Here is a 16,186-nt window from a genome sequence, read left to right as displayed (position 1 = left end):
ATGTTATTATTATTATTATGTATAAATTTGTATTTTCAATTAATTAGTGTGTTTTCCATAATAGATATATTTTCCAGAAATATAACCATTCATTGTTAACAAAAATAGAAAAAATCACGGTCCCAATCTAAACACCAAAAAATATCTTGCTGTTACCATCTCGACAATTATTTAAGAACTGAAAATTCTTTGCGAAAGTGCGGAATGAGGTGAAAACTTCCAAATAAACATTCTGAAGCTTGTCGTTGAAATAAATGAGGGGTGGTAAAAAAATACCCAGAATAATATTACGAGGATTGATTTCCTTTATGATTTTATTATCATACTTATTTTTCCTTCAAATCTCTATGGAAGTTGAGGTATATGAAATAGTAAAAGACAACTCAAGTAGACACTTAGAACCTCTTGAAACTTTTCGTTGGTAGTGAAGCGGGTCAACCTAGATTTCCCACTTGAACTTTTGCAAAAGTTCTTTTGTGGAATTGATATTGTCATAGGCCAAACCACCAACCAAATGAGAGCACGTCTTTTTGATTATTTTGCTATTGCTATGTAGGGTCGTAGATTTCTCCAAGAAGGATCCAGAACATCGTAATCATTGTTCTCATCTAGGTCAAACTTTGAAATTCGTTTCTGAACTGCATGTGCATTCATTGCTTTAAAGTCTGGATTTATATACAGGACTCAATTCGCTCGTCTAGTTACAACGGTCTCTTAAATAGTTTATTCTGTGAGACTGATTGATAATCAATCTGGATCACATAAAAGATCAATAGATCAAAGTGTAGATTCACAATCTTTACGCCATATATTATATAATATAATATATATCCGTGTGAGACACGTCATTTTATGGTTCTTGCTTAATATTTATAAGACCCAACGGTGTTCAAAATTGTGGAATTCCTTAAAATTGTATAGAAATCTCGATAATCGTAAACCTTCGGATCACTTTGTTAACTTGGTCAACCAAATTTGCTGTAGCGATAGACTTGCCTCCTTAATATCGTCATGGATCTGTGTTAAACCTTCAGCAAATTGTCTTACCGCATTGATGCTAGGGAGCAAGCACTAGCTGCAGTTCTACCAAAAGAGTATCGCCATCGTACAATCTTCAGATACGCTTGCTCTCACTACGTTAAACAGACAAATATTTCGAAAATCTCTTCGATACTTTTTTGCATGAAACTTGATTTTGATGCGTTGTTGAAGACGTATGTTTCACGACAAAAAATATCACTCAAGCGGCTATAGTGGCAGCTATAAGAAGAAACGATTTGAAACTTATCACTGCTTGAATGTATTAGGAGTACTAGTTGAAAACTTGTAGGTGCAGCGTGCTGTTTTAAAAATCCATTTACTTTATTTTTCAATATCTAACGCAAGGAATTGATTGAACCAATAAAATCAGAGCAATATCGATCTTTTTCTATAGATTAATCGAGGAGTGTGAGGTTATCTGTAATGGATGGGCATCATTTATAATGTTTGGAACATAGGTTAAACAGAAAGCGTGAAATACATGTGGCTTCGCTTCCGAATAAAATGGGGAACAAAAGCATCAACATTCATAACAAGGCACCATTCTGAATAAATCTACGAGAAACAAAGCTATAAAGTGGAGTGAATTACAAGATAGTAATTTTCTATCTCTCACAAAATTATATACATAAATAAAAAAGAAAAGAGTGAAAGCTGTGGAAATACCCAAATTATTGATGGAAATAAGGTATTCAACTTTCTAGATTAATATATATATATATATATATATATATATATATATATATATATATATATATATATATATATATATATATATATATATATATCAAGACTTTTGATTTCCCGAACTCTATATTTACTAGAGGTTCCGTACTATCCATGTTCCTAAATTCTTTGTCCGTTTTAGGCCTACTCCTCTTCTCATAGTCCGGTCAAATTAGACCAAAAAATAAGAGCTACATAAATTCCTCTCAAGCTGAAAATCAGTTAAATTTTTCAATATAAAATACAATAAAATTTGGATGTTCTTCATCATTTCCATGTATGGAAAAAATTTATTCAAGGTCAAAGGTCAAAAAAATGAGTTTTTCGCGATTATCAGCAAAACGGTAAGTTTTATCATAAGAATACCTTAATCAAAAATTATCTACAAAAAACTCGTCGAACTTTAGCAACATCTTCGTTAATTGATCATTTATTTGATAAACTTATGACAATTTCAACCAGTCAACAGAAATTTCTTACAAATATTACGGTTCATTTCAATGTTGTAAGAAAAGTTTACTGCTGAAAATATATTGGTGAAACCATTAAATACGACAACTTTTACAACTTTTTGAATCATTATATCTCAGAAACAGTGGCTTGTAGGAAAAAATGTATGAATATGTTTTTTGTAGATAATTTTATGATCTACAATTTTTATCAAAAGTATTTTTATCATGAAACTCACCGTTTTGCTGGAAATTGCGAAAAACGCATTTTTTTGACCTTTGACCTTGAATACAATTTTTTCCACACACGGAAATAATGGGGAACTTTCAAATTCTATGTTAAATTGTATCTTGAACAATTTTACTGATTTTCATGTAATTTCCAATGTCTAAATTGACCGGATTATCATTTCAGATCTTATTGTCCAATTTGGCATGTATTTTATATTTGTTGCGGCTTTTAAATTTCTGAATATACAGAGGGTGTCTCATAATTAGTGTCGGTTATCATGTATGAAAATTCTTACGCAATAAAATTTCTTTACTTCCTTTTAACTTCTTTACTTTTCAATTTCACATTTGAAGATCGTTCGCGCTCAGGTAATCTACCTACGTGGGATGTTGAGGTTACAAGGAAAGCAGTAAACCACATACTGCTACAGTTACGCGTACTAATGCAATGCAATAATTTGTCGCTTCTAAGATTAAAGATCTAACCTAACTAAGGTCTCAAAGAGCTTGCTGAAAGTTGGTTTAAAACCATGTGATCGATGGGCTATACTTCAAATATTAAGGTTTTCTTTTTGTACTCTTATTTAAAAACCAAAATAAACATTGGTTGGCTTTCTTTCCCAAGGAAAAATTTAAATGTGGTATACTTACGTCCTCCATATCGTACGATAGCCGACTTTCTCTTCAGAAATTTATACTCCATTCTATAATCGAAATTGTATCCATTTTCTACTTTAGAAAGCCGGTATAGATTGACGGATACCGTAACACTTTTGGTTTCGCTGTAATAGATGGCGGGACCCCAAGATGTTCCGCACCAAGAACCTCCCACTTGGGGTCTATTTGATTCCGATATTTGTAAGGCACCATCCGGACATCCGTCCGCTGTGAAAGACACGAATCGGCCCAAGGTGAAGCTGTCAAATGTCAACTGAAAGAAAAAACATCAACAATGTCCCAGCTCTATTATAACTACTCAACTTCAATATTTATATTTTATAAAACACTTTTTAGTTGGAGGTTAAAGGGTTTAATCTCCCACTTAAAGATTATTAGATGCCACTTGGTATATGAGTTTCTGGAACCTTAAGACACAATCTGAAGGCTGCCGCGACCTGATGCGTCTATCCGTTTTCGAGTTATACGTGAACTGAATTTTTATGTGGTTGTGTTGAGATTATCTCCTAAAAATATCTTTTTATACAAAAAATCGACATTTTCTTCACTTCTAGATTTAAAGAGAAACAGTGTTATTTTGTTAAAAGTGGTCTGCAGAAGAAAAAAAGACTAACTTCAATAGCAACCTTTTATTTAGCGAACTGTTTTACTGAACAAAATCTAACAATACAACGCCAGTCAGATAAAAATTACCATGGGTGGTTTTCGGTTCAAGAATTAGTCGTCTTCCGGATCGTAACCTCACATACGCGCACAGTCAGTACAAGGAAACTTTGTTTTGTTTTGAATAGTTGGACACGTTGTCCAAACTGGTTCCCCTCCAGAACTACCACATGAATCGGCGTGTTTCCAGCCCCAGGCAGATGGGTCCGGGATTTTTTGCATCGTGAAAAGTTACTGTCCTCATTGGTAGCCTGATCGAGGCTGTGTTTCTTGAATGCTTCTCTAGACGATTGGTTGTTGTTTAGTTGTTTATTGGTCTCTGGATCAATTCTAATTTCCAGTCACAATAGGATTTAAAAAGCTTTAACAATAAAATGTAAACGTATGCGATAAAGATTAATGAACGGGTCAAGTTATTGTGATAAATAATCTACACTAATTAATTAATTAATTGCAACATGGAGCACGGATAATGAAATGAAATAGTACAAAGAAAATATCACACAAATGAAGAAATCTATTAGTTTTATCAATTACTGGATCGAATTTATCAATATCCTTAGTTTTTTCTCGTGAATACAACTTAATATTTATTTAAAATCAGATCCAAACTTTCTGGTCATAGAAAACATGAAGTCTGTTATATGGTTGGGAGAACATTTTTAACTTAGTGGATACTAGACAATATCATATATTTCCATTTACTTATCTTTGTTAATAATTCGTAATCAACAAGATCTATGACGTAATAAAATAGAGATTTTCATCATTACGAACATTAGAACTGACTAGTTTAATTGACACTCATTTATCTTCAATTTTTCATTTTACTTTACAAAAGAAGCAGTCGATGTCTTATTAAATCATATATATTACAATTTTTATGAATATCTCCATTAAGGTAACATGCATCTTCCTGTCTTTGCAATTTTTATCTTTAGATCTTTTGTGTTTAAATATATGTCTCCCTTTGAAACTACATTTAAAAATTCATATGCGGAGCACTCACCTAATGTTTTCTATTATATACATTGCTTTCAACACCCGGGGATGAAATTTCTTTTAAAAATTGTTATAGAAATTTGTAACAAGAATTTGAGCTCAGTTTACAACCACATTTATCGTAAGCTGGATTTTCTGGTGAAAGAATGAACACACTATTTACTGCTACTAATGCAAAAACCCTGTCTGACAATTGTTTTAATAACTACGTTATTGTCTAGCGAAGAAAAACGAAGTCTGAAGACTTTTTCATCCTTACTATGGCCCGAAAATCCCCTCACCCCACTTTCGAATGAGTTCCAAGCTCTAAATTTTTCATGGTAATCTTTCTTTTGTATTTACTATAGCTCAGCTCAATGCTCTAGTTTATTTGCCAATAATAGTACCATCGTTTAACTTGGTTAGGTTAGGTTACGTCACTTGACATAGGTATTCAAATCCTTCTTCCTCTTCATTTTTAGCCTTCAAAAATTATTAATTAGTCAAGTTTAATGTGAAATGGAGGAAAAAAAACATTTTCGGGTTAAGATTCCTTTTGAAAATCGGACCTTACCGATCAAATTTGCGTCACATCCCACTGTTCTACTAATAAAGAAAAATTTCGTTAACTCTCCCATTGAAATTGTGATAATTTTTGAATGAACACATATCTGCTACTAGTAGAGGCTGTACGTTCTTCCATCTAAAAGGTGCCGCATATTTTCAAACTGTATTATTATATATTAGTACAGGCACAAAGCTAATTTTTTTTTTCGTATTCTTCGTGACTTCTTGAAGTCCATCATTGACGGCTTTGATATATTGCATTGTGACTATAGGATGAAATACCATGTCACTGTAAATGTAAGAGCAGACGGTAAAGCTTTCAAAGAAAAACCTCTACCGACTGGACTAAACGACCAGTCGACCAGTCGTTTAGTCCAGTGAATAACGGTTATAACCACATACTTTCATCAAGACGCATCGATTTGTTTTGAAATTTTAACAGTAGATAGTGAATAACTAATTAAGCACAGTCTACCCTTTGCCAATATATGCTTTTACTCTGGGAGTGGATACCACCCGAACTAGGAGGTAGTAATTGTTTTTGCTGAAACTGGCGTAGAAATTGATAGAATAAAACATTCTAACTACAAATTATTCCTAAGAGTTTTCTCAAAAAATCAATATTATTTGACTTATTCATGAATTTCAAAATTTCCCGCAAATCCATGCGTCTTGATGGAATTCTGAGGTGATACCATATTTCTACCTTTATTCGCTGGACTAGTTACTAATAATACAACTATTATTTAACCTGAAAATGTTCATTAATTCAATCTTTATGATTTTTTTTAGAGTTGTAACCGATAATAACCGGAAAATATTTATCATTTCTACTGCTTTATTATTTTGAGTCATCCAATGTATTGTTGCTCAATTTTTATCGTTTTTTTTCTCATTTGGACACAATTAACTAACTGCAGAGTTGATCATTGATATTTACTTCTAGTTTCCATTTCACATGTCAAATAGAACATAAAATAACGAATTCGGCAAACATTTTTCATGCAGTATCGGTTGAAAAAGTGAATCCTCTAAAACGATTTACAACAATTGAAAACGGAAGTTGACCATTTTAGTGATGTTATTTCTAGTTATGCTATTAATACATATTTCAACTGAATGTCATAGGAGTCATAAATCAAAACAATTTTTTAGATTATAAACGGAAATATCACCGTATACAGTTTTAAATATAAAAAATATCAATTATTTTAAACAAATCTTGCATGATTTTTATTAATTTATATTTTCAATAGTCCGCATGACGGGGCTGTATACATTTTTGATAGATCTTTTTCGAAATATGATGAACTTTGTTTTGTTTTTGACATCTTCCTTCCTTAGTTCATATCAATTGAATATATATAATAAGCAATTTAAGAACTACAGAAAACACAGAAGAGAAGTGGTTACAGTTCTAAATGTTTTTGTACTTCAATAAAACTAGTCGTAAAATATTTAAAACCTGCTGAAACGTTTTGTAATATTCCTCATTGATAAATATTCCTCACTATGATTCCAGCGACTAGTTAGGATATAGTCTTAAAGACACATGTCGGGTTATTACGGTGGACATTTAAGAAAATCACCTTTTGCGACATACTACAATCTTTATTGGGTAAAGGTCAATTTTGTGCGTGAATGCTACGTGTTTTGCATAAAAAACCAACCAAAATGTCAGTTACTCCTAGATTTAAAAAGAATTTATATGTATCTTATGCTGTTCATCAGGATCCAGCTTATGTTCATCCAACGTTGGAAGGTGAATATTGGCGCAAACGTTGGACGCATCGTGTAGTACCGGCTTAACAAAGAATCAATGCTGAAAGTTAACCACGCGGGGGTAGAAACTCCTAAGTGGTATAAGGCGCTGAGAAAATAAAGGATTTGGACAGTATTTCAGTAAATACGCATGAGCTACTTGCGAAAAAGACGAATAAAATTCCAAATAATCGAACTCGCGCAGTTTCACGTGAAAAATAAAAAAATCGTGTTTCTTAAAAATAATTTGAAGACTTCATTTCTCATGCAGAATTAGCCACTCATTTGGAATGGTTGTTTTATAAAATCTAATTTAAAAAATTTTTGGGGGTATGCACAAATTCAGCTTTTTTTTCTCTCAGTTTCAAAGAAAAACCTCTACCGACTGGGCTAGGCGCTCGTAGGCCTTCTACACAACGAGCTACTCATTTATTATTATGTTATTATTGAATATAATAATAGGGGGCGCTCCTAGTTACTAACGTTACTAACGAATGTAGCGCTGTCTGTTATGTTCCAGTGGATAACATTGATAGTGACTCAACGGGGATTAGTTTATTGGCGTCAGTAATTAGTTACAAATGAGTAGAAAACCATATTATCGAATAGGTTATTTAGATTTAGCGACATCAAAAACATTTGTTATTGGCTGTAGTATACAATGAAGAAACAATCTATTGTGTATATCTAAATTTATTGCTTTTAATAACATCTTAATGAGAAATGATATTCTTGATCTTAATCCAATTTCAATCATTAGAATTTTGTAATCCAATTATACTGTTTACAATGAATATGACGATGATAATGATTTATAATATATTTTATGCCTGAGAAAATCGCGAGGTAGTCACGCTACGTATTTGTCTGTTGTGGTTGAAAGCGTCTAAAACTTCACAATAATAGAGTACAAAAAGCTTTCATCACGTCTTTTCTGACGTAATAATATAATTTAACTCTTGTTGTAGATAGTTTGGTATGTTTTAAACTAACTGGAACTGATTTGGCTTGAAAAGCTTATTTCAAAAAGTTTCATTAGCCGCTCTGAAATTTTAATGAACAAAATATTTAAACCAAAACGTTACTATAACCACAACGACTCAAAACATTTTTAAATAGTTAGAAGTTTTCAATACTTTCCAATTATTTTTCTCATCTCACTTGATAAAATTATTTCTCGTCGCTATTCTGATAGCTCAACTCTTCAAAGATTCAATTCAATATGAACCCGGCGTATCAAGAACTACTATTTCCCAATAAGCCTTAAAGTTGTTAGATTGAAAACATGAAAATTATAATTCGATTATCCTAACTTTGCTCTATTTAGTACTCTTCAGTAACAGATCAACACTTCCTGAATAGCTCTGGAAAATAATTTTTTTCACTACTGACATTTAATCCTTCATCTTCAGCTTCATCTATTTTTGTTGGAGTGAAAAAACTGATCGTTATTAACTATTAGATTAAGTTACAATAAAATATAGAGCTTGCTTGATTAGAACTAGTTCTCAATTCATTTGATAGAATTAGTTCATTACCTCCTAAATATAGTTCGTTAATACATTTCTTGAAAAAAAAAAGATACTTTATTGGATTCGCTAGAAAAAATTTCTCTTTCCCTAAAAAAATACGAAAAGAAAAAAAAATAAGAAATATTTTCTTTGATGTGAAGCACTGATTTTATCATCGAATATTTGTATAACGAAGTTTAAGGCTTATTTGAGTTAGTTTATGAAATAAAACTATGCCACAAACTCCACCGACATAGACAGTCCTGTTCGATTATATGGATAGAATCTAAAGTTTTGTGGACGCGTCGGGTACAATTCCTATAATGCTTTAGCTCTAATGCTACATCCTTTGTATAGTTTTTATATATGATATTTACATCGTGTTGTGATTTTTTTATAGAGACAATTTCTGAAAACGGCCTTTTTGTTTGTTTTCATTTAAGATCCGAAATATCTCGAAAGCCGTTGTATATAAACACGCGATAGCTTAGCAGCCAAGTTAGTCAATAATTGGTGAACAAATAGAAATAGTAAAAAGTAAACCAAACGGTGAATTTAAATGAATTATATAAGTGTTTAGTTATAAGTTAGTGCATAGTTTAGTGACTAATAGGTATTAGTGGATAGTTTAGGTTTTGCGTTACCATATTATACTGGGTTCTAATTTCAGTAGGAGTGCAACCATTGAATCGCTCTTTTTAAGCAATATCGATCACCAACAAAAGAGTGGAAATTTTGTTGATTTTGAAATGTAAATTTCATTCGATTTTCATCAGCATCAAAAACAGAAATGCCAGCACTAAAAAAGGCTATTCTAGTCACGGTAGAAAAGTGTTATAAAGCTTCGGGTCCATTAATCTGCCTTAATTTCGACACCTTGCACCACCAATGTTTTATAAATTAGAAAAGCTTGATCAAATTGTTAATTATAAAAGTTTATATCAAAAAAGTATTCCAGAATTCCCATAATTAAAATCTTTATGGTAGTCTAGATTTGATTTCCAATGAATGTATGCCTCTATAATAAATCCTGATTCGATGCCTGCATGGACAACATTCCTTTGCTGCTGCATTATGAAATTCCTAAATTTTCTCTGTTGCTTTCAGTATATTGGCATATTTTTAGTTTTAATAGTGAATTAGCCAGTTGCGTATGTCAGTTATTAGTTAAGGCCGCTTCACATGATGCAATACAATGAGTAAGATATTGCTGGCAATTACTTGCAAGAGCGAAATATTGCATAGACGCTTGACATTGAGGCCGCTTAACTTGATGCAATACAACGTACAGTGCAATGCAAGACGCGATATTTTTTGATCAAAAGCATGCGCCAATGAAGTTCAACAGTCTACTCACTTTTCTCTTGTTCTTTTCACTTAGCTTCGTTATTTTTAAATTGGTTTAAACTGGTCACAAAATATTAAATGAAATTTAACGTTAGGGATTTGTTTAATTTACATATGGAAGTTTTGTTACAGACAGCCATCATGTAGTGGTAAGAACTTAATACTGTATAAAGGCACTCTAATTAATCACGATTATATTCTAACATTTTTCAATTTACAATATATAATTTAAATCGCCCAGCGACAATTTCTCTTCACTTAAAAAAATATAGTTTGATTTAGGGATAACTACAAGACACATACACAATGGAAACTTTTCACAAACATTTTCCACGAAGTCTCTGCAAATTAAGCATCGTAATATAAATAGCATTCTACTTTTTTTTTTTTCATATTATCCACGTCATCTACTTTTGCAGTCGCTCAGACCTAGACCATTGTTTTTTCTGCAAATCAGACGACTTGGCGATAAATGACTCTGAAGGGTGTGATGCGTTCCGAACATCTAAAGTGCTTGTCTTGACAAATACTTTCTCAATTCTCTTTGTTTTGTTGTTCTGCATGTATTTTCAGCATTGTGCATCTCTCATAAATCTCAATTAACCGTTTTTTTCAAATTTATTGTTTTTGCTTCTTAGCTTTTATATCTGGACGATTCCATAACATGAAATCCTGGATTATAGCATTAAAACCTAGCAAGCGTAATTTCATGAGAATGAGACATGGACTTTTTAGATTTCTCTTTTTGTAGACGATGTCTCTCTAATAGTGTTCGTTTACAATGCTCATTTTGTTTAATAAATAACAGTACGAAAATAAATCATTAATACTAGAAGTATAGCCCATCGTATTCAATGTTTTTAACCCAATGTTCAGCAAGCTCTTCGAAACCTTGGTAAAAACATTATTTGGGCTTGAATGCAAAAACTGTCGCACTGCATTTTCAACATCTCCTTTGAATTCAATTTTTCCCCCATCAGATTTTCGCCATTAATCTGGGTAAATAGTAATGTGACGCTGTAAGGTCAGGACTAGATTCTGGATGTCGTAGGACTTCAATACCACCAAGTTCTTTGATTCACCTGATAATTTCAAATGGCTATAATCGGCAAGTGCTGGTTATTTGGTTAGTGTCCAACTGCTTCCTTTGTAACATCAATATCCCATACACGTAGACTTTATGAGCGCTGTGCCGCTCGCTTTTATCTTCCCCTTCAATTCCGCATATTTTTCTTGATTTCCTTTAAACTTTTCCAATATCTTAACAATAAACGAATTTCATATTTATCACAATCCATTCTGTTTATTATAAAAAACGTACTGCGTCGTTAATTAACGCAATTCTACTTTTCAAAGAATCATGCTTAAGTTAAGACGTAGGAAATTTGTCAGATGAAAATCGACTCTATGTTTTATTAATTACATAAGTCAACATGAATTTGTATACCTAGGGTACCAACTTGCAATGCCAATCCATAATTTCTTCTTTGAACTGACTCCGGTTCTCAAGATCTACCGGTGAATAGAGATGAAAAGAAATTTGTACCACTTGTTTTGTAATTCTGGACAACTAATTATTCATCTAACAAAAATACTTCATACTTCAAGATCGCTATAGAAAAATTATGTTATCAACAATTTTCAATAGCTTTATAATTTAGAAGATATTCATAAAGTTTTGGCAATAAATTTTTTTAAAAAGCTTTGAAATATACTTTGTTGAAGCTAGAAGTACAAGGCATGATCTACAGATGGTAAAAACGGTACTGGATGGTAGTTAACTGAAAGTTATCGAGCTAGCAGACAGTAGGCATTTCAGGAAGTTTTGTACATCGCATATTAACTAAAAATTTGGACATAAGAAAGCTGTGCGTAAGATGGGTGCCGCATTTGTTCTCCAATGAAACTATAAAAGCGTCGTGAAGAAATTTTCATCGAGTATATGTTTCACAGAAATGAAGCTGAATTTTTACGCCGTTTCATAACAATGGATGAAACGTTGGTCCATCACTTTACACCCGAAGCAAAAGAAGAATCAAAACAATGGACTGAAAAGGGTGAGCCGGTTCCAAAGAAGGCAAAGACCGTTCCTTGTGCAGACAAGTTCATGGCGTAGGTTTTTTGGGATGCGCGTGGAATAATTTTCATTGACTATTTTGAAAAAAGAAAAACTATCAATGGCGAGTATTTAGCATTTTATTTCAACGTTTGAGCGGAGAAATTAAGGCCACATTCGGCTAAGAAGATAGTGTTGTTTCATCAAGACAATACACCAGCTTACACAATCCGTTATGCAATGGCCAAAATTAATGATTCAAGTTTGAATTGCTATCTCATGCTCCTTATTCACCAGATTTATTCCCCTTGGATTGTTTTCTGTTCCTAGGCTTGAAAAAATGGCAGTGTAGTCAAATATTTTCCAACAATAAAAAGGTGATGTCGGCAGTTAATGGCTATTTTGAGTATTCTTATTATAAAAAGGGTATCGAATATCGATATTGTGTTGAAAAATAAATATATTTTCATGTTTTCTTTGTTGGTCCAGGTACTTCCTCGTAGCTGGCGAAAAGACAGTGGAGCTGATAAAATATTGAGCAATCCCAAACGGATTAACGATAAGTAAGTTATTCAACATATTTCTAACGTATCAAATTGAACCGAAAATTAAATATTTGGTTAATTTTTATTCTCTATACATGAGCAATGGAAGAAAAAAAGCTTATAGAGTAACCAGTAACCAGAGTGGAAATGAAAAAAATATTCAACATCGAACGTATCATGATTCACTTAACGTTCTTTCTCCTACATAGACTTTTAATTTGAAGATCAAACTCATGAGAAGAATGGGGACAAAATCAACAACGTAAGTAACTCAGTTACGAAAAGTGTGGAAATTTCATTTTGAACGGACTCTTTTTAAATTTAAATTCAACATTCTTGTCATTACTGTAACATCATGTCATTAATATATATAGCAGCGCTTGAATTTTGATATCTGTAAAGAATTTTAATCAAGGCACAAGACTTGTGACAGCTTTAATGGAATTTTAGAGACATGTATAATTGACATAATTCCTAACTGCGAACATAATGTCTGAACAAATTGGAAAAATTGGTGACATATTTTTTTCTTGAAATGATAAACTTATAGAGAATTTCTCATACTTGAGTATCGTGCATGGGAGAAAATATGGGTTGTTGAGAAATATAAAAGTCAACTAGAAGTATTCTTTATGCAAGGAATTGATTGAAGAATTGTCAGATGTTTGAAAGCGGCGACTACCCTATTTTTCGACAGAACAAATCGACAAATTAATTTTCTCAATGTTTTCTTCCATTTTATTTATTTTTTCGGCGTATTCGAAATAAAAATAGTCCTAAGTTTAAAAACCAACAGCTAAACATTTTTTTGAACAATAAGAGATCCGACAACCACAATTTCCTGATTTCTCTCCGAAAACTATATTTAAAAATTTTTTTCGGAAACTAAAAACCAAAACGAATAATTTGAAGGAAAACCTTACCTAAAAAATTTTGATTTGTCGATTTTTTATGATCAAAGATAGAGTTAATACCTCATAGTACGTTAGATTAAGTAGGGTTAGTTTTTTTTTTGAACTTGGTCGTTTGAGAAAGAAGAAAAAGAGAAAAAGTAATTGTGAAATGACCTCATAAATCTTCAATTTATACAAATTTGGTAATATTCATCAATAAATGCAATCAACACGAAGTATGTAAAAAACATGATAAAACCCTAAAAAAAAGTTGATTTCAATGTTGTGTACCATCAAAGTGGTAACCAAAACATACATCTTCGATCTATCTCTTTGAGGATAAGAAAGTTCCTCACCAGGTCTTAAGTTTTGGCTGTGTGAAAATTTGGTTTTTAAACAAAAATTTATTTTCCGATTCTTTATGACCGAAAACGGATTGGGCTTTATTTCCAAACATTTTCCGAGGAATTACTAGGTATTGGAACTATATTGTTAGAATTGATGCACGTTCGGTGTTCAATCTCGCGTTAGTCTATTTTTGGTTCTTATCTTATCTTTTTTCCTCTTTTTAACGGAAACAGTCGAAAGTTTGAGGCACCAAACAGAACATCTCAACAATCTAAAGATACAGAAAAACCCCTAAGTACCGATTTGTTTTATTAGGTATTTTATTCTGGTTTTTCACATTTTCAAACTGCAGTTGGAGTTTAGTATTTTTAATTTTTGAATCATTGACGAAGCAGCAGTTAACGAAATCCATCGGTATTCTGATGAAACTACTAGAACACACAAACAGTCCAGTGAATAAAAAAAAATGTAGGAGTGCTGTTTTGTAATTGTTTTAGTTGCACTTTTATTTCAATATCTTTATCATTTTCAATTCTGGATAGCTTAAGGCACCTATTAAGACACCTTAACAGAGAAAAAAAATAAACCTCCTAGTGACGATTTGGTTTTTTGAGGAGGTTTTATTCTGGTCTTTGGTCTTTTCCTTTTTGTGATTAAAGTTGGATTTCAGTAATTTTGTAGTTTTCGATTGATTTACGAAGCAGCAGCTAACAGAAAACTTTAGAAATCTGACGCATCTACCTGTTAACAGTCCAGATGGAAAAAGAGCCCCGAAGTACCGATGTGGTTTCTTTATAGCTTCTATTTTGGATTTTGGTCTTTTTCTTTTTTGATTGCGTGTGGATTTCAACATATTCATAATTTTCGATTGATTGAAGAAACAGTAGTTGATGGAGATCGTTCGAAGCCTAAGGCACCCTCCACATCTTCACAATCCAGAGAGAAAAAAATAGTTCTGAATAGTACCCTCAGCCAAACTGTTTTTTTTTGTGAAATAGAATGAATTGAAAATTAAATATCTTAAGAACCAAGTTGATTGTATGCAAGAAAGAGAATTCTAAGATCTTTGGCATTTATTGAATTCCATAAAACAACAAATCCAAGCATTCATGTAAATTGGAATACATACTACATACATTTTCATTGATGAATGTCGTTTTATATAATAATTTATCACAGTATATTTCTAAAGTAGATGAATTACTCTCTAGTTTAAGCTCAACATGCGACATCCTTTGAAATAGTTTACGAGAGTTGTTGCTTCCAGACGTAATTAGTTAATTAATTAATGGAGTTTGTATTTCGCCTGAAATATTATAGAAATTTGCTACGTTTCGAATTAAATATTAATTTCTCAACGGTTCAAGAACAGCTTTCTACAGTGTGTTCAATTAAGTTGGCAGCATTTCGAAAAATTTGGTTTTATTAACATCTTGAAGCAAAGTTATTCTTCTGCATAATGTGCAGCTCGAATGCATCATTAAATATAATTGACATAAATTTAATGCCAGAAGCTACGCCTTTTATTAGTATAACATCATTTTTAACAAAAATGGATGATTAGACTCAACATCAGATTTAAATAAACGAACCTTGCTTATTGGGCCAGAAGAAGCAGTTTTTTTTTGAGTAGTTATTACTTAACTTAACTTAACCTAACCTAACCTAACCACTGTTTCTTTTCTTAGTATACATAATATTGTAACGTTTTTCGTATTTATTGACAATCTTTATATGCGTGGGGTGAATCAATAAACACTAGTTCTTACGTTCTTAATTTATTTACACACTATACAATACATCTTACTTAATAAAAATTGTGTGTGTCAGCTCCGACGCACGACTGTAGTTTACTCCTTAAGTTCGATAGTCTAACCAGACGCAAAAAGAGTTTATTTAACTTAAAAAAGATTGATACTGTATAAAAGGGTAAATTTGTTAATTAATGAAAATAATATACATATATAAATATATATTTATTCAATTTATTCATTTCATATACATTTATTATAACTAATCGACGAAATATTTTACATTAAACTTTTTATATATAATAATAGTCAATTTCAGATGTGCTCGATAATTCATATTGGGTTGATTATCTAATTTTATGTGTTATTTTCAAATGTATATTTATATGAACTACATCGATAATTATTAAAATATTTAATAAATACAAATTGCACATGCTCATACATATAATACATGAATTATAACGTACCTTGCAACCACGTGTTTGTTAGATGTTCCGGCAATATCACCTACACCTCTTTCTGCCATAGTTATTTGAAAATACTTTCAGTTTACTCTAGCGGAACAGAATGATAATAAAACTTCACAATGACAGCAATATAAGTATGTTGACACTGACAAATTAGAAAGTTGCGCA

The 16,186-nt window shown here is 31.9% G+C and overlaps 1 protein-coding gene across 1 annotated transcript in view; it reads right to left on the bottom strand.

Annotated features, from left to right (window-relative positions):
* Window positions 1-16,186, bottom strand: part of LOC130450988 (uncharacterized) — a 118,142-nt gene that overhangs the window by 57,936 nt on the left and 44,020 nt on the right. Inside the window, exon 4 of the mRNA XM_056789765.1 lies at window positions 3,099-3,378. Within this exon, the coding sequence (XP_056645743.1) occupies window positions 3,099-3,378 (280 nt within the window). The remainder of the gene's footprint in view (window positions 1-3,098; window positions 3,379-16,186) is intronic.

The sequence above is a fragment of the Diorhabda sublineata genome, chromosome 1 (genome assembly GCF_026230105.1).
Source record: "Diorhabda sublineata isolate icDioSubl1.1 chromosome 1, icDioSubl1.1, whole genome shotgun sequence".
Classification (NCBI taxonomy): Eukaryota; Metazoa; Arthropoda; class Insecta; order Coleoptera; family Chrysomelidae; genus Diorhabda; species Diorhabda sublineata.
Note: the sequence above shows the minus strand (reverse complement) of the source record. Positions and strands in the feature narration are given on the sequence as shown.